Genomic DNA, 24271 nt, shown 5'->3' with positions numbered 1-24271 from the left:
ACCATCAGTGTGTTCGATTGACATGTTAAACATCGTATGAAGGGCGAAGCAAAGCATGAAATTAAGCACCTAAGCTTATGTTACGAAAAACCATCAATTTTTTATCATTTAAAATTTCACTACAATGAACAAGAAAATTATGCTAAGAAAATTTGAGTAAAAATGAAATAACAATGGCATCGTCCAGACTTGAAGTAGATACCTTCAGTTTGTTAGACTGATGGATAACCAACTGCAACACGACACCATTTAGTATTATGAAACGATACCATTATATTGATTTGTTAAACATCATATGAGAGGGAAGAAGCAGAGTATGAAATTGAGCACCTCAGCTTCTGATGATATCCTAATACAAATACCAAAAATCCTATGACTGCAATTTATAAACCAACAATAAGAATTACAGCTAGACTTGCAAAATACATAGAACTGATGGAAATTCTTGTTCTAAAATTATGTTACCTTTATAAGCAGGAAAATAGATATTGTGCTTTCTTAGTAATCTGAACATAATACATATGCTTATCAAGTAATAAACAAATACCTCATATCACATCCATTAATATAATCTAAAATTGTAAGTGCCTTTACGTAGAATTTCACTAGAAGGAACGAGAAAATTATTTGAATGATTAAAATAAATTTTAAGACACTTGTATTGTATTAGAAGCCTACTACTATATCATAAATAAAATATAAGTATTTGAAAGAGAAAATTTTATTTTATATCTTTTAACCCTTTAAACTTCAAAAATTGCTTATAATAAATTCCCATATTTGGTTTTATTTTATATGATAGCCGGATGGTTGCACGTGCATCAATTATGTAGAAGGCCATAGGTTAAAGTCCCGATTAGCATATGAACCCTTCTTTTATATCTACTCCAATAGTTACACTTAACATCTATCAAGAAAGTCATAATTCTAAATTGTTGCATTATCTTGATGGCAAGGAAGTTTTAAAATTAAATACCTTCGAGATTTGATAACTTAGTCAAGACTTCTAGAACAAATTTGGGGGCGTTATAGATAGGGATGGAGCCAAGATTGAACTATGAGGGGGTAAGTTGTTTAACTTTAAAATAAATAGGGTCCTAAAAGTAAATAAACCATTTTACCAATTCAACTTTTTAGTTTTGTAGAATTGTTTATTTGAATTTAAAAACAATTTTCCGTCATATAATTTTTCTATCATATAAAAGATCCCAAAAACTCAACTTCCCACCCATTGATCAGTGCATATTCTTATTTGTACTCAATTTTCTTTGTTGATATATAAACAAAAGAGGTTTCTATGTATATCATATGGTTATTTGTTTTGCTTTTGTTTCCATATAAACCTTCAAACTCTTACTTTTTCTCTATATTTTTTAACGTCCTTTCATTACCAATAGATATTAAGAATGAGTTAACAAAAAGAAGAAGATGGAAAATTATTTTGTTGTTTTTTCATGGGAAGAAATCTGACATCTATTGTTCATGGCAAGAATGTGCTCGTATTATTGTTGATGTTCAAGGAAATGTGTTCAAGTCAATCGAATCTGAGAGTGATGCAAAGGAAGCCTTGAACAAGTAACAAGGAAAAGAAGTCAAAAATGATATTGAAGAACTTTATACAAATATAATATATGCTTTTCTTTTAGGTTATATTATTGGTGTTAAGTGTTGTAAAAATTATAAGTAAATTTTGTGATTGTGATAAAGAAAACAAGATGGAGTCATGATTAATATTGAACAAGTTTCTGTTGAAAATTCAAATGTCAAGTTGGCCACTTGGCCAACCTGTCAAACAATTCGGTGCTTTCGTTGCAAAGCAACCTAAAATGTTGATTTTTGAGCAATGGTAAAATTGTAACTTTAGTCACTAAACTTTAGGGTATTTATCTTCAAAACCATCCAAAATCATTATAGCTTTCTCCCAATACTAGAGAATTTAGAGAGTTTCTTGAGAGTTATTTTTTATTTTTTATCAAGAGAGAATTGTCATTGTTTTCTCCTTGGTAGATCGAGAGAAGTTGTAATTCCTATTTTCTCACAGTGAAATTCTTCTACCGTTGTCCGTGGTTTTTACCCTATATTATTTAGGGGTTTTTCACATAATTTTTTGTCATTTTTATCTTCATTTTTATTTTCTCAAATTATTAGTTACGATTTTGCTCTATCCGATAGCCGTATTTCACAACAATTGGTATCAGAGCCAAATTTGAGTATGTAATATATATTTATTGTCTTTTTAGTTGCCACCAAAAGGTGAATCATCCAACATAAGAAAGTAAGAAGTTATTACACATTCTTTGAAGGTTCCAGAGAATCACGATAGTGAAATAGTGAGGGCTATCCGTAATAGAAGCTATGGCAACGAAATTTGATATTGAAAAGTTTAATGGGAGAAATTTCTCATTGTGAATTGAAGATGAAGGCCATCCTCAGGAAAGACGGTTGTCTAGCAGCTATCAGTGAAAGGCCAGTAGATTTCATAAATGATAACAAATGGATTGAAATGGACGAGAATACTATGGTAAACTTTCATATAGCATTAGCAGATGAAGTATTGTCAAGCATCGAGGAGAAAAAGATAGCTAAGGAGATATGAGTTCATCTCACCAAATTGTACGATGCCACATCGTTGCACAATACAAATTTCCTTAAGAGAAAATTGTACACTCTCCGGATGCCAGAATATACTTCAGTGACGGAGTACTTAAACACGCTGAATACTTTATTTTATGAGCTTACATCCTTAAGATGTACAATAGGAGAACAAGAACGTGCTGAACTTCTACTTCAAAATCTACCTGATTCGTATGATCAACTCATCATCAACTTGACAAACAGTAGTGTCCCCAATCTAGTATTTGATAACATTACAAATGTTGTTCTATAAAAAGCAAATCGGTGCAAGAACAAGGAAGACAGACAAGTAAATCTGCAATAAGTAGAAGCGTTGACAACGATGAGAGGGAGATCAGCAGAACGTGGCCAAAGCAGTAGTCACAAACATGGTAGATCAAAGTTGAGAAACAAGAAGAATTTAAAGTGCTACAACTATGGAAAGAAGGGTCACTTGAAGAAGAATTGTTAGAGTTTAGTTAAAAACTCCAATCCACAAGGCAATACAGTAAACACTTTAGATGATGGAGATGCTCTATGTTGTGAAGCGTCAACCACCGTGGAAGGTAGAAAAAGATTTGTAGATATATGGCTCATTGATTTGGGAGCAACATATCACATGACCTCAAGAAGAGAATGGTTCCATCATTATGAACCTGTCTCAGGAAGATCTCTGTATAGTTGCAATGATCATGCCTTAGAGATCGTTGGCGTGGGAACCATCAAATTGAAGATGTGTGTTGGAACAATTAAAGTTATTCGAGATGTGCGGCACATGAAAGGCCTGAATTTTTTTTTATTATCGTACGGATTGTTGGATAATAATGCGAGCAAGATTGAAACACGGAAAGGAATCATAAAGGTGTTCCGTGGAGCGCTTGTGGTGATGAAAGGCAAAAAGATAGCAGCGAACTTATACATGCTGAAGGGAGAGACTTTTCTAGAAGCGGAAGCCTCTGTTGTCTCATGTAGTTCTGATTCTACAATGTTATGACATCAGATACTTGGACACATGTCAGAACAAGGAATGAAAGTCCTTGTAGAGCAAAAACTACTTTCAAGCTTAACAAAGGTATCACTTACTTTGTGTAAGCATTGCATAACAGGTAAGCAGCAACGAATGAAATTCAACACATCAAATTCTATAGGCAAAAGTGTTCTAGAATTGGTTCATTCTGACGTATGGCAAGCATAAATTACATCTCTAGGTGGAGCAAATACTTTGTCTCATTTATTGATGACTACTCCAGGAGATGTTGGGTGTACCCTATTGAGAAGAAGTCAGATGTGTTTTCAACTTTCAAAACCTTCAAAGCGCGTGTGGAACTTAATTCTTGAAATAAAATCAAGTGTTTCAGAACAGATAATGGAGGAGAATACACAAGTGAAGAATTTGATGACTTTTACAAGAAAGAAGGCATCAAAAGACAGTTTATAGTGGTGAACACTCCTCAATAAAATGGAGTGGCAGAGCGGATGGACGGAACCTTGTTAAAAAGAACAAAAGAAATGTTGAGGGATGCATGCCTAAAAAATCATTTTGGGTAGAAGCAATCAATACCGCCTGTTATTTGGTGAATCGAGCTCCATCAACTGCAATAGAGCTGAAGACATCAATGAAGATGTGAACTGGTAAACTAGCTGATTATTCAAACCTCCTTGTATTTGGAAGTATTGTGTATGTGATGTACAACTCCCAAGAAATTTCAAAGTTGGATCCAAAATCCAGGAAATGTAAATTCTTGGGGTATGCTGATGGAGTAAAGGGGTATCGCTTGTGGGATCTCACTGCCCGTAAAGTGGTCATCAGCAGGGATGTTATCTTTATATAAGATAAACTACAAAGAAAAGAAGATGATGATAGCACTGAAAAGTTAGAGACTACATAGATACATGTGGAAAAGGAGTTTGAACAAGGAAATTCTTCTGAAGCAAAACCAGCACATGATGAACAAGAACCAAAGAGTTATGAAGCTCCAATAACTCGTCAATCAGATCGTGTGAGAAGACGTCCCAATTGGCACTCAGATTATGTTATAGAAGGAAATATTGCATACTGCCTTTTAACAGAGGACAGTGAGCCATCAACATACCAGGAGGTAATAAACAGCTCAGATACTTCACTTTGGATGATGGCGATGCAAGAAGAAATCGAAGCCCTTCATAAAAATAATACATGGGACCTTGTGCCACTACCACAAGGAAGGAAGCCAATTGGTAACAAATGAGTCTTCAAAATCAAGCGAAATTGAGACGATCAAGTTAAGTGGTATCGCACAAGACTGGTGGTCAAAGGGTATTCTCAAAAAGATGGTATTAATTTTAATGAAATCTTTTCTCCTGTGGTTTGACTAACAACAATTCGAGTAGTCTTGGCAATGTGTCCTACATTGAATTTACATCTAGAGGAGCTAGATGTTAAAACAACTTTTCTTCATGGAAATCTTAAAAAAGAGATTTATATTCTCCAGCCTGAAGGTTTTAAAGAAAAAGAAAAGAATAACTTGGTTTGTAGGTTGAACAAATCTCTGTACGGTCTAAAGCAGATGCCAAGGTGTTGGTATAAGAGATTTGATTCTTTCATTATTTGCCTTGTATACAACAGACTTAACACATACCCTTGTGCTTATTTCAAGAGGTTTGGTGATACCGATTTTGTTATATTGTTGTTGTATGTGGATGACATGTTGGTTGCAGGACCCAACAAAGATCATATTAAAGAATTGAAGGCACAACTGGCTAGGGAATTTGAAATGAAGGACTTAGGATCAACAAACAAGATTCTAGGGATGCAAATTCACAAAGACAAAAGTAATAGGAAGATTTGGCTTTCACAAAAGAATTACTTGAAGAAGATCTTGTCACGATTCAACATGCAAGATTGTAAGTCAATTTATACCCCTCTTCCTATTAACTTCAAATTATCCTCCTGTATGAGTCCTAGCAGTGAAAAGAGAGGATGAAGATGTCTCAAGTGCCATATGCATCGGCAGTGGGAAGTTTAATGTTCGCTATGATATGCACAAGACCATACATTGCACAAGCAGTGGGAGTGGTTAGTCGGTACATGGTGAATCCAAGCAAAGAGCATTGGAATACATTAAAGAGGATCCTAAGATACATCAAAGGGACCTCAAATGTTGCATTAGGTTACGGAGGATCAAATTTACTTATCAATGGGTATGTTGATTCTGATTATGCATGGGATTTGGACAAAAGTAAATCCACTATAGGATATGTGTTTAAAATTACTGGTGGAGCTGTAAGCTGGGTTTCAAAATTGCAGTCAGTTGTGGTTACATCCACAACAGAGGCAGGATATGTAGCAGCTACACAAGCCAGTAAAGAAGCAATTTGGTTGAAGATGTTATTGGAGGAGCTTAGGCACAATCAAAAGTATGTCTCTCTTTTTTTGACAGTCAAAGCGCCTTGCATCTAGCAAGGAATCCAACATTTAATTCAAGAAAAAAACACATACGATTTTAGTACCAATTCATTTGAGAAAAGGTGGAAGAAGGGATGGTAGATATGTAGAAGATCCATACTAAAGACAACATAGCAGATTTCATGACGAAGGCGATCAATGCTGATAAATTTACATGGAGTCGATCCTCTTATGGCATGTCAGAAACGTAAGCAACATGAAGGTACAAGTTAGAAAGAATGGTGTGAAGATATGATTGTTTCAATCAAATCTTCAAGTGTGAGATTGTTGAAAATTCAAATGCCAAGTTGGCCACTTGGCTAACCTTTTAAACAATTCGGTGCTTTCGGTGCAAAGCAATCAAAAATATTGATTTTTAGGCAATGGTAAAATTGTAACTTTAGTCACTATACTTTAGGGTATTTATAAGATTAGTCCTTAAGCTTCAACTATAAATACCCTAGCTCATTTAGCTACAAAACCATCCAAAACCATTCTAGCTTTTCCCAATACTACAGAATTTAGTGATTTTCTTGAGAGTTGTTTTCTCCTTTTTATCAAGAGAGAATTGTCATTGTTTTCTCCTTGGTAGATCGAGAGAAGTTGTAATTCCTATTTTTTCATAGTGAAATTCTTCTACCGTTTCCCGTGGTTTTTACCCTATATTATTTAGGGGTTTTCCACGTAAATTTTGTGTCTTCTTTATCTTCATTTTTATTTTCTCAAATTATCAGTTGCGATTTTGCTCTATCTGATAGCCGTGTTCCGCAATAGTTTCTATGGATATCATATATTATTTCATTTTAGGTTTCAATATTGGTGTTAAGATATATGAAAATGATATTTGAATCTATTGTTTTAAATTAAGTTTTAGAAATCATGCCATCAAGGTGAGTATTAAAGATTAAATTATAGGTTTCTTAAAAATAATTTTTGTTTAGTAGATTATTTATTTAATTCTAAATAAAGAGAGAACAAAACCAAAGTAACTGTTGTAAGAAATATTTTGATTCTTTAAATAAAATCAAAATGTAAATTAAACAATATTTGGGCTTCAATTTTACGAAGGAGATAATCTGAGTGATACATTACCAGAAGAAACAAGCAATATTACTAAAAAGGAACAAAATAACATATGAATTTTGATAGTTCAATAAAGAAAGAAAAATACTTATGTTGAAGGTATTATCCCCCTCTCCAAAATATTTGCACTGAAGGTAATATCCCTATCTCCTCTATATATGAAAGTTCTGGCATTACCCTATTGAGAGAAAGAAGCAACGAAGTTATCACAAAACTTGACAGCAGAGGATTACTTATCCCCATCATAAAACTTTATACTCAAGTTTTCATCATTAATTGTTGAAAGTCTGGGCTCAAGAGATTGTTATCTTTTAACTTCTTGCAGAAATTCTTTGCATTCTTTCAACCTTGTTAGCATGAACTGAGATGCACGCTTGAAACTCAAGTAGCCTCATCAGATAGGCGTTAATGTTGTCTTGTAGAGTTGAATTTAAAGATTCTTTAGTGAGAGGTGTTTCAAAGATCATTGGAGATTCTAAATTTAGGATTAAAGGAATGAATACATTGTTGATAAACTTCTCCGTGTCAAGAAATTCAATAGGGTAAAAGCTAACAAGGGACTCGTGTGAGAAGGAAAACTGTAAATTCTTTTGCATAACCCATCCGAAATGCCCCAAAAAATGTTTAATGATTTGATCCCTATGTGCTTTTCATACAATTTATTAAATAGTTTTAGCCCATTTACCTTTTTATGCTTCTAAAACTTACCAAACCTTCTCAAACGGCTTTCCAAACCTTGTGAACAAGTTTTTCAAGTTAAGAGTTCAAAGTAACCATTTTTTTCACTCATAAACAATTCTACGTGAATTTTGCAATCTCAAATAATTTATATGTAACTATTAAAGTAATAACATGATCTACTTGATCTAGAATGCAACATAATTCTATATTCACAAAAACGTCCTTTAATTGTATTTATCAGATTTATGACGATCATAAGCATTTATCTGCTTAGAGCATTTATGATGATTACATTTCAGTATATATCAAATTAGAGTTTTCATGTAAGAAAATCCAACAAGCTTTTTGCCTATCATATTTCCTATGCATGATCTATTGATTAGTCAATTACTCGTTTCATTCTTTCATGCCATTTTTAATTACACTAGAATGCATCAAGAACCACATTCACTGTAAAATATTCAAACTATCATTATATCATATCATACTCATCATTTATACAAAAAAGAGCTCTACTCCGTAACTCTATATATGCCGCTTTAATATGGAAGTTAGCAAAATTATTCTTCTAAACTGATGTGTTATGCCTTGTTGGCTGACATGGAGATCATAATATCAACGCCTATAATAAGGAACAAGTTTTTAGTAATCATTCCTTCATTCATAAACAACTCTATGTATTTTTTTTCATATCAAGTAATTTATGTATTATATTAGAATCCTACTACTATATCATAAATAAAATATAAGTGATCGAAAAAGAAAAACTATCAATTTTATTATTTAAAATTTATCGTACATTATTTTTTACATACACAAATACATATATGCATAATAAATTATATGAAGTGCGAAATTAATATACATAAACAGGAAATAAAATAAATACAAGCATCACATGAATAAAAAGTTCATTAAAATCATTCTTTGAAAAGAGGGAGGATTGAAGAATTGAATTCCAGATAATAGGTTACTTGAAATCATAATAACTAATCAACTCTCTTCAAATCCTAATATGTCTCAGAGCAAATAATAAATTTATTAACAACAAAGTTGTTGTAGTATAGTGCTGAGTATTCCACCTATCACGTGGGTGACCTCAGTTTGATCCTTGGCAACAATGTCAATTTTAATTTTCCCATTTCTCATTTAAGTGGAAGTGGAAAGATAATGCATTAAAAACTAAAAATGAAATAACAATGGAGTCACCTGGACTTGAACTGAAAACCTTCAATGTGTTAGACTGACATGAGAACCAACTACACCATGACACCATGTAGCAATACAAAACGATACCATTATATGGAATTGTTAAACATAGTATGAGAGGGAAGAAGCAGAGTATGAAAGTGAGCATCTCAGCTTTTGATGATACCCAAATACAAATCACCAAAAATCTTATGACTGCAATTTATAAACCGACAATAAGAAATACAATCACTAACCCAAAATATGTATGTAGCGTTTTTTCCCCCTATAGTTGCATTTTAAAGCGCAACTAAAAACACTCCCGACGCAAAAAAACCACAAAAATGCCGCTAATACAAACGCTGCAACTATTAGCGACATTTTTTGTTTAAAAACACCACAAAAGGTCAGGTTATTTAGTAACCTTATATTTAAAACACCGCTAAATGTCATGATATATAACGACGTTTTTTCTCTACAAACGTCGCAATAGGTTTGGTTATATAACGGCATTTTAGTCACAAACGTCACAATAGGTTTGGGTTATTTAGTGGCGTTTTAGGCAAAAACGTCGCTAAATGTTTTGATACATAGTGACGGATTTTTTTGTAAACACCACACTAGGTTTGGATATATACTGGCGTTTTTTATGCAAACGCAACCAAATATGTACTCAATTAGTGGCGTTTCCCTCCTAAAACACTTCTAATCAAAACTGATTTTCAAAATCTTTTTTACTACCTTGTATTACCCAAATTTAATCTGTAACAATATCAAATAACAACCTTAAATTTAAGGGTAAAGTATAATAATGGTCACTGAACTTTTCTAAAGCTTTCATTTAGGTCCCCCAACTTTTAAAACTTGAAATACAATCCTCCAACATTTAGTTCGTTTGCAATATGGTCCCCACCGTTACACTACCATTAGTATGTTTGCAATATGGTCACTGAACTTTTCAGATGCATGCATTTAGGTCCCTTAACTTTTAAAACTTGCAACATAGTCCTCAATTTCATTATAAACCCCAAATTCCTTTTCGATCTCGAATTTCCTTTTTCGTTTCTCTCTTCTCATTTCCAGTGTAACTTTTCAGTCAGGGATGCATGGGAAATTCTAATCTAACTTTGAATCATGTGGAGGTGTTGACTTGAATAAGGGTTCATTGAGAGAAGACCCAACCAAGGGATTATCTAGACCATCAACGATTCAAGGTGTAATGTTAGATACATGTCATCTCAGGTGAAGCATAGATGTTCGATGAAATGCTTGTGAGAAAAAAATGGGGTTAAAATGCATAGTTGACAAATACTACTAAGATGAACTAAGTATCATTGTCAAAAGTCACCAACAAAGCTGGAATTATTTTGTATAAATGGCATATAATAATTTCTTCGTTTGATCCTTGTGGATATAGATTTTCCAATAGATGATCAAATATAATGAAATCCCAAACAACGCATTCACCTCTCAGTATCTTTCTCTCACATGCACTCTCGTTTGGTTTTTGTTATTCAATTTTCTGTCATGTAATATTGTAAACCCAAGCAGTGCTCTGTCTTTCAGTTTTTATTTACAAAGAAAAAATGGAGGAAGAATTGTTGGAATGCAACACTGATTGCGTTTAATTTCTCAGCATCTCCCCTCACTTGCAAGAAGGTATTTATTTTTTCTTTTGGGCTATCCGGAAGAAAGCTTTTCATCTTTCATACTTTCCCATTTTCAGCTTGCATTGTGTGTTTTTTGTTGAAATTTTTATTCTTCTGAAACTGCATGTCAATGATCTGGATATTCAATGTTAGTTTTGAACCAAAACCATCTAATTTTATTTCTTTCTTCTTAATCAAACTTTTAGTACTCCTTATGAAATATATTCAGTCCATCAGAATAGAAGTGAAAGAGTGTCCTAGGCTAAAAAAATTTTATCTTCTTGTTTGGTTTTTCTTTAAATAAGGGAATTGGTTGTGAGTATCGACATAGTGAAATCACCAAGCTCAATCCGAGAAACTGCTGGTACTAGTTTACTGGGAATTGTATTGATCCGATGTATGGTTTTCGGCGTCCTGTGAGCTCGCATTCTTTTTAAGAAGTTCATGTTGATTATGGGACTGATATATCATGAACGAATTGAATTTTTTACATGTTTTGGAAATTTTATAGTTGAATCGTATTGAGTTATAGCTTTAGAAGACAATTATGCATGCACACAACTCGAAAGGCATCATGACATGGTAGTATATTTGGAGCAGCTACTTGACCCTATCATGATGCCTTTGGAGTTGCGAAAGAGACTGAGAGGTGAATGCGCTGTTTGGGATTTCATTATATTTGATCATTTGTTGGAAAATTATTATATGCCATTTATACAAAATAATTTCAGCTTTGTTAGTGACTTTAAAAAATGATAGTTCATCTTAGTAGTATTTGTCAACTCTGTATTTATAACCCCATTTTTTCTCACAAGCATTTCATCGAACATCTATGCTTCACCTGAGATGACCTATACCTAACATTACACCTTTAATCGTTGATGGTCTCGATAGTCCCTTGGTCGAGTCTTCTCTCAATGGACCCTTATTCAAGTCAACACCTCCACGTAATTCAAAGTTAGATTAGAATTTCCCATGCATCACAAACTGAAAAAATTACGCTGGAAATGAGAAGAGAGAAGAGAAAAAGAAAATTCAAGATTGAAAAGAAATTTGGGGTTTAGAATAAAATTAAAGACTGTGTTGCAAGTTTTAAAAGTTGGGGGACCTAAATACAAATGCCTGAAAAGTTCAGTGACCATATTGTAAGCGTACTAACGACAGGGACCATATTGCAAACAGACTAAATGTTGGAGAACTGTATTGCAAGTTTTAAAAGTTGGGGACCTAAATGAAAGCTTTAGAAAAGTTTAGTAACCATTACTATACTTTACCCTAAATTTAATTACGACTCAAATTAAGAAACAATATATAAAAACAGAAATAAATCAAAGTTTACAAACATCCAAGTAAAATGTAATGTAGTTCAACATTTTTCACTAATATAAACAAAGCATTAACCTAATAAATCACCTAGGATGATGAATTCTTCGTTTGATTGTGCTGCATCATCTATTTTATAGCTTCAATTTGATTTTGAAGTTCTTCATATTTTTCTTGAAATGTTGCTTCTCTCGCTGCTCTCTCTGTTTCTCTTGTTGCTCTCTCTGCTTCTCTCGCTTCAACTTCGGCTTTCATTTGAGCAATTTTTTCATCCACTTGACATCAAAGTTACAAAGATGCAAGACATAACACATTTAGTTTCTACATTTTCCTTCTTTTCCTTTTTCAACTTTGCAATCCCCAACTAAAATAAAGAATAGTCGGCTCTCTACTTTTCATGCAAGCGTACAGACAAAGATGTAAATTACATTAATAATATGTGCATATATACCCAGAGAGATGACAGGAATATAGATTAACACACTACTCCAAGACCCAAAGTTCAAGTCTTCCATAAATTAATAATTGCTCCAAATTTCACCAAATAGCAATACTAAATTTCCTATATATCATTTCACATAACCAAAATACCATATTTGTCTTGAAAATGTGTAATTGTCTCAATATGTAATAGCAAGTCCACTACACCCAAAATTTCAATATGAATATTCATATACACTCTTTTTGCATCAAATATGCTATTGCTGAAAAACGGAATATAAGCCGGACAGTAGTTACCTTGTAACAGACTTGAGGATGATGGAGGTGAAAATATAGGATGAATCTTTGGACAGCAAAAACATTTTTCTTTATATACCATCATAAAATCCACCATAAAGTTTCATGCCATGTTGAAATTACGAAATCCGGATAGAAAATACTGGCTCAAAGTGTTGTCACCTTCTATTGCCGTGAAAGTAGGTAGGAAATGTTGCAGACCTTACTCATACTGCGATCTGTGTGGCCTTTGCTATTGATTAGCTTATTGAAATGAAACATTAGACTAGTACAGGATTAGGGTACGGAAGCTAATTATAATGTAACCTAATTATTCATTTCAACAAGAGAAACTATGGCTACAGAAGCTGAACGTAAATCAAAAGGGAGAGAGATATAATTTTATTATGTACATGGTATTCATATATCCTAGTAGGGAATAGTATAATATATGCAGAAAGTAATTAAGTAAACGATGAACTATAGTTGAATAGAACATAACACAATCTTCAAATTAGATTAACAAAAGAAGAAATATCAATCATTTTCAGTGCACTTCTTAAGAGTTCATAAAGTTGTACACAACCTTTCAAACCATGTGCAAGCTCTCCAACTCAGGAAGTGTCTTTGTTTGTATCTACCCCTGTTCCAACACACCCAACTTAGCAAATCATCATGCATGCACAGTTAGTCTAACTCACTTGTTACTAAAATTTAATCTCCATTAAGTTGTCTAGGCTTTTCGTTTGTTCTTTTGATTGAGACCTTGTTTTTACTAATCTCTTTCAGAATAGCATCATTTCACACACACACATATTATGAGGAGCTTATTTAGATGATATTGGATACTAGACCTTGAGTTTAAGCCGTTGAGGCACCGCAAAATTTAATTTCTACTCTATCACATACACATATTTCTCACTATTTCCACTTTCCCACTTGCTTAATTCAGAAGCCCCCTTTTTGCATTTCAGTTTCTCATTGTTTTATTTAAGAAAACTAAGCCATATACACTAAGAACTATAATAATTGCGCATATATAAATCTAACCAACAAAGAACATACAAGTGTTTTCAAATTGGTATCTTTAGAATGACAAGTGATTTGGAGATGAATATTATGGTGCCATGAGGTAAGACAGCACAAACAAACAACGTTTCTTAGTTAATTAACCATAGAGTTCTAGAAAAAAAAGGTTGATTAGGGAAACAAATTTACAAACATTTTGGAGATTATCAAACTCCTGGATTTGCATTACAAAGTACCCTAAGACAACGACCTCGAGCACATTGAATCGTTTCCTACACACGAGGTGAGCCGAGTTGAAGACACCGCTGAGTGGAGAGGCAGCAGAGATTGAAGACAACCCAATTGAGAAACGGGCCTGAAAAGTTCAAAAACACAAAAAAATTTGGTGAATTTGAAGGAAACCCAATTTTTTTAATATAAAAAATGATAAAATTACAGGAGTTGAAAATGCGGTTTTTAAAGGGTTTACCTTGAAAATGTGGGAGACGAGGGATGAACAGGAAAGAGATGAGAGGCAGGACTAGGTTTAAGGTTTGGCTTGTTTATAGTTGATTCCAGGCTAGAGAATGTTGGCTTTGAGACAGATCTAAAGCGCGACGCCATGACTGAGAATACGCAAGTGTTGAAAGTTAGGACGATGTTTTTATAGTGGACAAAAGGGTTCTTAGGTATTTGATGGTGAAAGTAGGAGAAAACAACGTTCGGGTGTAGGGCGAGGATTTTGCGAGTTGAAGAACGTGAAGCAGATGGGGGGTGCTGTCCGACAACTAGAGTTGGAGAAAACAACAGATGGGTGCTGCTGTCCGACAGTGAAGCAGCGAACCAGCAGATTTGAAGAAAGGAATTTACGAGCTCGGAGAAGCAGCCAAAGAAGGAGTGAGATCGGCAGAAATAAATTTGTGGGTTTAGGGTAAACGGCAGAAAGAAAAGAAAATTAAAATGGGCTAAAAGACGATAGAAGGCATAAATTTTGTGGCGTCTGTAAATAAAAACGCCACCATGTGCATCGTATTGGGGCGTTCATTTAAAATTCCATTGGAGTACGACTTTATAGCCACCTTTATTTTAAAACGCCACTAATATATAAGTATATAGCGGCATTTATTAAAATATGTCACTAAAATACGAGTCTGTAACGACGTTTGTTATAAAAACGCCCCTAAAGTAAGTGCCTGTGGCGGCATTTGTTTAAAAACACCAATAATGTTATCATTTTGTGGCGTTTTGGCTGTTAACGCCACGATATGTATAAAAAGTTAGTGACATTTACTTTTAAAACGCCACTATAAACGCTGATACATACCTATTTTATTGTAGTGAGTTGGACTTGCAAAATACATAGAACTGATGGAGAATCTTGTTAAGGAAAGAAGAGATTGTGCTTTCTTAGCAATCTCAACATAATACAGATGACTATCAAGTAATAAACGCATACCTCATATCATATCCATTAATATAATTCAAAACTGTAGGTGCATTTGCGTAAAATTTTACTACAACGAACAAGAGAATTATTTCAATGATTAAAATAACTTTTAAGACACTTGTATTGTGTTAGAAGCTTAATACTATATCATTAATAAAATATAAGTGATCGAAAGAGAAAAACTATCAATTTTATCATTTAAAATACATCGTATAATATTTTTACATAGATATATGAATATATGCAACATAAGTTATGTGAAGTACAAAAATAATATAGATAAATAGAAAATAAAACAAATACAAGTATCACATGAATAAAAAGTTCATTAAAATCAATCTTTGGCTTGCGAAAGAATTGAAGAATTGAATTTCAAATAATAGGCAACTTGAAATCATAATCACTAAACAACTCTCTTAAAATACTAATATGTCTTAGAGCAAATAATAAATCTATTAACAACAAAGTCATTGTAGGATGGTGGTGAATATTCCTACTTATAACGTAGCAATTTATAAACCAATAATAAGAAAAATACATTTCGACTTCTAAAATATATAAAATTGATGAATTCTTGTTCTGAAATTATATTTACCTTTCTTTATAAGCAGAAAAGAAGAGATTGTGCCTTCTTAGTAATCTTGACATAATATATAGATAATCATCAAGTAAGAAACACATATATCCTATCACAGCCATTAATATAATCTAAAAATCTAGGTTTCTTTAACTAGAATTTCACTACAACAAAGTCGAAAATCATTAGAATTATTAAAATAACTTTTAAAATACTTGTATTGTATTAGAAAACCTACTACAATATCATAAATAAAATATAAGTGATCTAAAGAGAAAAAACTATCAATTTTAGCATTTTAAATTTATCGTACATTATTTTTTTATACACAAATCAATATATGCATCATAAATTATATGAAGTGCAAATATATTATACATAAATAGAAAATAAAACAAATACAAGAACCACATGATTAAAAGTTTTTAAAACCAATCTTTTAAAAGTGAAAGAATTGAAGAATTCAATTCTAGATAACAAGCAACTTGAAATGATAATCATTAAACAACTCCCTACAAATACTAATGTCTTAGAGAAAATAATAAATAAATAAACAAAAAGTCATTGTAGTATAGTAGTGAGTATTGCTACGTATCATGCTGGTGACCTGGGTTTGATCCTCAACAATGGTGTTAGTTTTAATTTTTCCACTTTTCATTTTATTGGAAAGAAAAGGCAATAAAAACTAAAAATGAAATAACAATGGCGTCTCCCAGATATGAATAAGAGATCTTCATTAGGTTAGATTGACGTGATAACCAAGTACCCATGACACTATAAACCAACAATCCGAAATATAATTGGACTTGCAAAATACATCGAATTGATGGAGATTCTTTTTCTGGAATTATCTTTTTCTGAAATTATATTAACTTTATAAGAAGGAAAGAAGAGATTGTGCTTTCTTAGTAATCTCAACATAAGACAGATGACCATCAAGTAATAAACGCATACGTCATATCACATCCATTAAAATAATCTAAAATTGTAGGTGCCTTTACGTGAATTTCACTACAATGAACAAGAAAATTATTTGAATGATTAAAGTAACTTTTAAGACACTTGTATTGTATTGGAAGCCTATTACTATATCATAAATAAAATATAAGTGATCGAAAGAGAAAATCCATAAATTGTATCATTTAAAAATTTTCTTACATAATTTTTTACATACAGAAATCAATATATGCATCATAAATTATATGAAGTACAAAAATAATATACATGAGTAGAAAGTAAAATAAACGCAGGCATCACATTAATAAAAAGTTCATTAAAATTAATCTTTGACATGAGAAAGAATTGAAGAATTGAATTTCAGATAATAGGCAACTTGAAATCATAACCGCTAAACAACTCTCTTCAAATACTAATATGTCTTGGAGCGAATAATAAATCTATTAACAACAAAGTTATTGTAGTATAGTAGTTTGTTATCCTACTTGTCAAGATGGTGATTAGGGATCGATCCCCGGCAATGACGTTAGTTTTAAATTTTCTAATTCTCAATTAAATGGAAAGAAAAGCAGTAAAAACAAAAAATGAAATAACAATGGAGTCACCTAAGCTTGATCTAGAGACCTTTCCCACCGATCTCGTGGGTAAGGCATTAAAAACTAAAAATGAAATAACATTGGCATCGCTCGGACTTGAATCAGATACCTTTAATGTATTAGACTGATGTGATAACCAACTACAAAACGATACCATTATATTGAATTGTTAAGCATCGTTTGAGAGGGAGGAAGCAGTGGATGAAATTGAGCACCTCAGCTTTTTATGATATCATAATACAAATAAGTCTTCCACGGAAGCTACTCTCAACCTGGCGTTGGGGGTAGCCTACTACCCTACCTCCCCCTTACCCCATACATATGGGAATTGGGTTTTGTTGTTGTTGTTGTTGTTGTAATACAAATAAAAAAAAATCCTATGACTGCATTTTATAAACCAACTTTTATGATATCCTAATACAAATCACCAAAAATCCTATGACTGCATTTTATAAACCAACTGTCGGGACGATAGCTTAAGTTTTTTTAGGGCTTGGCGGGAGCAATCCAAGTTAATTTGGAAAAGATCGAGTTTGGAAAAATAAATAAATTTGGAGTCGCCATCGACCTTTGAGTCAGGTAGGTCACACACCTAAAAATATATTTAAAAACAATTTTAGGAAAAATAATTTTAAAAGATAAAAAATAATTTTCATTTAACCAAAAACTCATTTTGAAAAGGGTTAAGGAGTCAATTATGCCTGAGGAATGATGAACACCCCCACAACACCCAAAATTAGCACCTAAATGATTATACGTCATCTAAATAACAAAAATTGCAAATTCAAATATGCATTTAAATTATGAACCTTATAGAAAAAATTATAAGGATATACTTTTGTATAAACAATCCTCGAAAACACATTTCTTGTAAGTCAAGACGTGTTTCCATAGATTCCCCTTACAAAAGATCACTTCCTTAATTTTTAGCAAATTATATATACTAATTTAAAAATTATTCGAATATAAAAATACTATTTGTACGAACAATCATTGAAAACAAACTTCTTATTAGTCAAGAGGTGTTTCCATAGATTCCCCCTAAAAAATAATATTACATTATATTTTTATATTAATATATATAACGAAACACAACAAAATAATATTTAATATTAAAAACATATAAATAATATGAACAAAAATATATAATATATAAATAGCATAGATAAAGAAAACAATGTAGCTATATGTATACGTGTAATATAATATATACATGAAATAATACGAATAGGCCACAAAAACTACTTTAAGCCATAGCAAACAGTTATATAATATAGTGTATATACACGCATATGTAAATTATAATAGACTAAAATGAAGATACACAAATATGGCACGCCAGAATCAGTGACTAAATTAAAAAAGGTAGTAACTTTAAAGGTTAAACAACAAAACCAACAATAACCATTACAACAAATGCCAAAATCATATGATCTAGGCACAGGAAACGCAACAAAACCATAAATACTAGGGAGGACTAAAATAAAAGTATTTACAATAAAGCATCAAATGTAAAAATATATAAGACAGAAGTAAATCAACATCAGTGACTAAAATGTAAAGCATGAAAACAAAAGGACAAACATAAAATATAACATAAAGTAAGGACATAAATTTAAAGTGCTAAAATTTAAAGATAAGAAAAAAGTTTGAAAGGGCATGTGAATAACATAAATTAAAAGAATCGAATACAATTAAAAGTTAGCAGTTAATTTTGATCGGAACTACCCGAGGACTCCAGTGGCAGCTGCGGTGTAGTGCAAGTCGATTGGTCGACCAGAAAACAAAAAAATAGTGACAATTGGCGACCATTTTTTTACTACAACGTAAATTTAAGGCACTCACCACGGAAAACGAGGGTGTTTCTTGACGATTGGACAGCTGGACTTTGGTCGTGGGTTTACGGCGGTCACGTGCATAACAGTGGTATATACCACGAACTGTTGGTGGCTGCTAGGCAATGAAAATTGTCGGTAGAGTTGAAATGTTTAAGGATTATTTTGATTTGGGGTATTTGTGTAACCACTTCATACCGATGTCGGTGACCCGATCTGATCTGTGGTGTCACATTAGAGACACCGGAGCGACCCAACGTCTAAATCTCAAAAAAATATAATTTTTTATTAAAACATATAAAATCATAAAATCAATTTATAAATACAAAAGTAAAAATTTACCAGTATTCAGAAATAAAACAGATTTTTAGACTCGGATATAAAACAAAATGCAGCCTACATGCCCACTAATCACATGCACCGTACCTCGCAAGCAACGTTGGTGGAACTCCCTTATTGATGTCGATAGCTACATTGGTACGATTCTTTTAACCTGAAATGGTGAATAACAGAGTGAGCTTTGGGAAGCTCAGTAATACAGAACTACCTATTGATGCTATATGACATGCAGGTAAATGGAAAGCCTTAAAATTTCCTTATCGACTCAGACTTATACAAGTTTTCAGAACGATCTACAATACCACTGTTATTTCCTCGAGTAATAGGCAATAATATTTCAGTTCACAGGAAACATCCATAGTATCAAGTTTTCAGGAGAGCGAATAGGATGTTTAGTGTGTTCCAACCAAAACCAGTGAAAAAATATAAATATTTTAAAACTACAATTGTTTACAACATATTTTCAAAACTATAGTTAAACCCTCCAACCAAACTTCGTTATGCAGATCCCCAGAACTACATCCATAAGGCTTACCCTGAGCACACAGCAAAGAGAGCTAACTTAAGGGGATGCCTTGGGGCTACCCAAGGGTATCTTTAGGTCTGTCATGATTTACCAGCTGGATCAGGGCTGAAGCTCCATACTCATAATCCTACCCATATAAAAAACCAATAAAAATTAGTTTTAGCCGTAAATCGTAATATATGGATCGTGATCCAATAATATGTCATAACCTTGATAATGAAATAAACCATATAACAGATCTCCACTTGTACCTCATAAGAAGTTCCATGATTAACCCAAGAGAGTGCCTTGGGGCCTAAGAGCCTAGCCAAGGGTCACCTTAGGTTCGTAAGGATTTACCAGCTTGATCAGAGCTGTACCTATATACACTAGCCTACCCAAATAATGTCCTAATAAATAGTTCAAGTAGTAACAAGTGAAAATAGGAAACCATAGTTCATAACTCAGTAAATTCCATGATTTCATAAACCAGGAACAATTCATATTTTTCAGTAAAAGCTGTAATCATAGAACATATACCATGTTGCCATGGTTCATAAACCAGAAAAGCAATAATGTCAGTAAAACTCATTTCAAAACATATAAAACAATCATGTAGTACATGTGGAACACCCTAGAGGATCCAAGTATTTTTCAGAAGCTCTTAATAGTTATCAGGAAAACATGAAATTTATTTAATTTAATTGGATTCCAGGAACGAGGTCCTATTGAAAGGAATCAATTACTAATAGAGCTAATAAAACAGTTAAAGTTGATACTTTAGAATCATGCTATGATTCAGGTGCATCAAGAAGGTGTTTAGGAAACTATATATAAAATAATTATATATTCAGATTTACGGAGAATGATTCCATTACCCAAACAATCAGGGGTATTCAGGATTTTATATTGAATTATCAGGATTTTAAGTCCAATGAACCAAATGGGGTATTCAATATCCTTGTATCTGAGTTACTTGTGTTTTCATATATGACCGGAGTGATTTTAGCTGATAAGGGAGAAATGAAGAGTTAGGACATTTACAATATGTGTCGATCTATCGGATTATCAAAATAACTCGAGGTAAACAACTCCCAGAACCAATGCACATCGATCGATCAATTCGTTGCCCTTCCAGGGTATTCACTCTTTTATACCAACAATTCTTGTCCATAGATCACCTTCAAAATCATCGCTGAATATATGTTAAGGAGACGAACAAATATTCCAATGGTCTTTATTTTATTCTCACGTTGCAACACTATTAGGAAAATGTCAACATACGTGATTTATGGTTCACAACCCATGGGGACATAACATCATGTAAGCTCATCAGTGTTTCCAGACTTATCAAAGTCACTCACTTAGTTCTAAGTCATTGAGGTTATTTAGGTCATTTAGTATTCAAGGTTGATTTATTCTTTTCAAAGCTGAAAGTATTATTTATTACAATGCTTAGATGTTCCTTGCGTAATTTTACACTTTAGGGCATTTTGATCATTGTACCCTTTAAGCGTATCATCTTCATTCCATTCAATTCTGTCAGTGGCATACTTTCGATATATTAGGCTTGAATGTAATCTAGTTCCTTTACATTCAGGGTATTTTGATCCTTTGATCATTGAAGGTTATTATTATAGTTATTACGAAACTCGAGGACATTTCAGTAATTCCTTTAAATTCAATCATTTGCAGTTTCTCAGATAATTAGTCAAATATGTTCTTTCATAGTTATTTTCCCTCATCCGGGGAAGTCTTGGTCATTTTTCCATTACAAGGGCATTTTTGTAATTTTATCTCATGGTGCTCTTTTCGGTAATTTCATATCCAATTAACCTCGATATTTAAACTTTAAGAAAATTATCAAAATTCACTAATCTTAAAATCAAATCATTTATTATTTTTGAATGATCTTCCCCTTCCTTAAGCGAGCTATATAAGTCCTATCCGGTTACCGACTTTTTATAGTATTCGGATCGAGTTAGGAAATAATCACTACATACATGTGACCAATTATACTTATCCATGCATGAATCAATACTAACATGTTCCATAAAGCATGAAACAGATAGTAATGTATTACCTCGATTTTTGTTCAATACTGGTAGACCATTCAAACTTCATTCGATCGCCCTCGAACTTGAATTCAATGTCCAATAATTCCTCGAATACAAAGCAATCAAATTTACGTCAGAAACTAAACTCAATTGAGAAACCATATTGAATTTCGAAGGTAAAACATCAAAAAATAGTTTACCAGCCAGAGCAGAGACGAGGAAGAGGAAACCGAAAGATTCTCTCCCTCACTTTCTCCATATGATGACCGATTATTGAAACGACGTTCTAGGGGTCGGGATCAGACCGCCAGTTGCTGCTGAAGCTGATGACACCAACGGCGTAATCAACCACCGACTTGAGGGGCTGACCGAAGGGGCTACGGTGGGGTTGCTTGGGTTATCGGGGTTCACCATGGGGGGGAGCTTGTGCAAATTTTCACCTAGGGAAAAGGAGTTTATTTTTCTATATCTCACAAAATGGGTAAATTTAGGAATAAGTCCCTGAATTTCTTACACTTTCTAAAACTGATTACCAGTTTCAGAAACTTTTAATTTTACCCCTAAATTGGGGTGTTAAAATTTGGATTGAGTTATGAAATAGGAGAAAAATGATTTGAAGATTTTAAATATAATCAAATAAGTTAAAAAACTATATCATTTTATTTCCAAATAGGAGTCTAGCCTAGATGGTAGACCTATGGATATCAATACTACATGACATGGGTTTAAATCCCAATTTCACCACATTTATTATAATTTTGTTTCAGGCTGGTTTAGGTACATGAACTACCAGGGAGTTTAAAAACAAACCCAATGTTTTGAGAACCTAACAATTTGGTCCTCGTTAATATTTAAATAAATATAATTAATAAAAACTAAAAATTGGGGGTATGACAAATGAAGAGATTGTGATTTCTTTAGTAATCTTAATATAATACATATGACCAACAAGTAATAAACGCATACCTCATATCACATCCATTAATGAATATGTGCATCATAAATTATATGAATTACACAAATAATATACATAAATAGAAAATAAAATAAATACAAACATCACATGAATAAAAAGTTCATTAAAATCAATATTTGATACTAAAAAGAATTGGAGAATTGAATTTCAGATAATAGGCAACTTGAAACCATAATCACTAAACAACTCTCTCCAAATACAAATATGTCTTAGAGCGAATAATAAATCTATTACCTTTATAAGTAGGAAGGAAGAGGTTCTGCTTTCTTAGTAAACTCAACATAATACAGATGACCATTAAGTAAGAAACTCCTATCACATCCATTAATATAATCTAAAACTCTAAGTTCTTTTACGTAAAATTTCACTACAACCAAATAGAAAGTTATTTGTATGATTAAAATAACTTTTATGACACTTGTATTGAATTAGAAGCCAACTACTATATCATATATAAAATATAAGTGATCGAAAGAGAGAAAATACAATTTTATCATTTTAAATTTATTGTACATTATTTTTTTACATACACAAATCAATATATGCATCATAAATTATATGAAGTTGACTCAGTTCGTGTTAACTTGGTCTAAAACAGTTTGATCCTGTTCGATTTAACCAAATCGATTTTAGAAGGTTCTCAGTTGGAGTACTTACCCCATGCCCAATGACCGCGTGTGGCAGCGTGTACAGTGGCCTAGACGATTACTGGGGTGGTCTGAACGCTTGAAAAAAACTCAGTCACCAAAATTTACCCACATTGACCCAAAAAAGCTAAAATCTACAACGAAAATGTAATACCCCAAATTTTAACCAGTGACCAAAATGTAATTTTTAAAAGTTTAATGGAAAAGTATAAACTTTGTAAAAGTTTAGGGATCAAAGTGTAATTTTAAAAAGTTATGTAATACGACCCCATAAATGAATAGTTTACCACTGAGAATGATGATTTTATATGAAAAGTGATAAAGTTCAGGAAATTTTGAAGGATGATGAAGCAAGGTTAAAAATGTCATTTCCAGGACTTAGATTTGTAGGATTTAAATGAACTATCGGATTTAAAATAATTTTCCATAATCAATTTGGTTCGTTGGATAAAAATGGTTAGATTGTAATTTTGGAAAATTCGAAGGGCAAAGTTGGTAACAACTAACTCATTGGTTTTTTTTTACCATTGGATGAATGAATTGATATGTGGAAAGTTATGGAGCCTTGGATTTCAAGTTTAAAATGGTTATTTTGCAATAAATGAATTTTTAATTAATTATATCATTAAAAGATGACAAATTAGGCTTA

General features: G+C 32.6%; 1 protein-coding gene and 1 long non-coding RNA gene across 2 annotated transcripts; both read right to left on the bottom strand.

The window, feature by feature from the left end:
• Positions 1-1371: 1371 nt before the first annotated feature.
• Positions 1372-13303, bottom strand: LOC120125737. Its single transcript, XR_005516388.1, has 3 exons — positions 13176-13303; positions 2713-2720; positions 1372-1381 (listed from the first exon to the last, which is right to left on the bottom strand). It is a non-coding gene; the product is annotated as an uncharacterized LOC120125737 (long non-coding RNA).
• On the bottom strand, positions 13301-14390 carry LOC120125736 (protein NONRESPONDING TO OXYLIPINS 2, mitochondrial-like). Its single transcript, XM_039144095.1, has 3 exons — positions 14177-14390; positions 13944-14062; positions 13301-13321 (listed from the first exon to the last, which is right to left on the bottom strand). The coding sequence occupies exons 1-2, from the start codon at positions 14308-14310 to the stop codon at positions 13945-13947; spliced, it is 252 nt and encodes an 83-aa protein (XP_039000026.1). The 5' UTR covers positions 14311-14390; the 3' UTR covers positions 13301-13321; position 13944.
• Between the last annotated feature and the right edge of the window lie 9881 nt (positions 14391-24271).

The sequence above is a fragment of the Hibiscus syriacus genome, unplaced genomic scaffold, assembly GCF_006381635.1.
Source record: "Hibiscus syriacus cultivar Baekdansim isolate YM2019G1 unplaced genomic scaffold, ASM638163v2 tig00110442_pilon, whole genome shotgun sequence".
Lineage (NCBI taxonomy): Eukaryota > Viridiplantae > Streptophyta > Magnoliopsida > Malvales > Malvaceae > Hibiscus > Hibiscus syriacus.
Note: the sequence above shows the minus strand (reverse complement) of the source record. Positions and strands in the feature narration are given on the sequence as shown.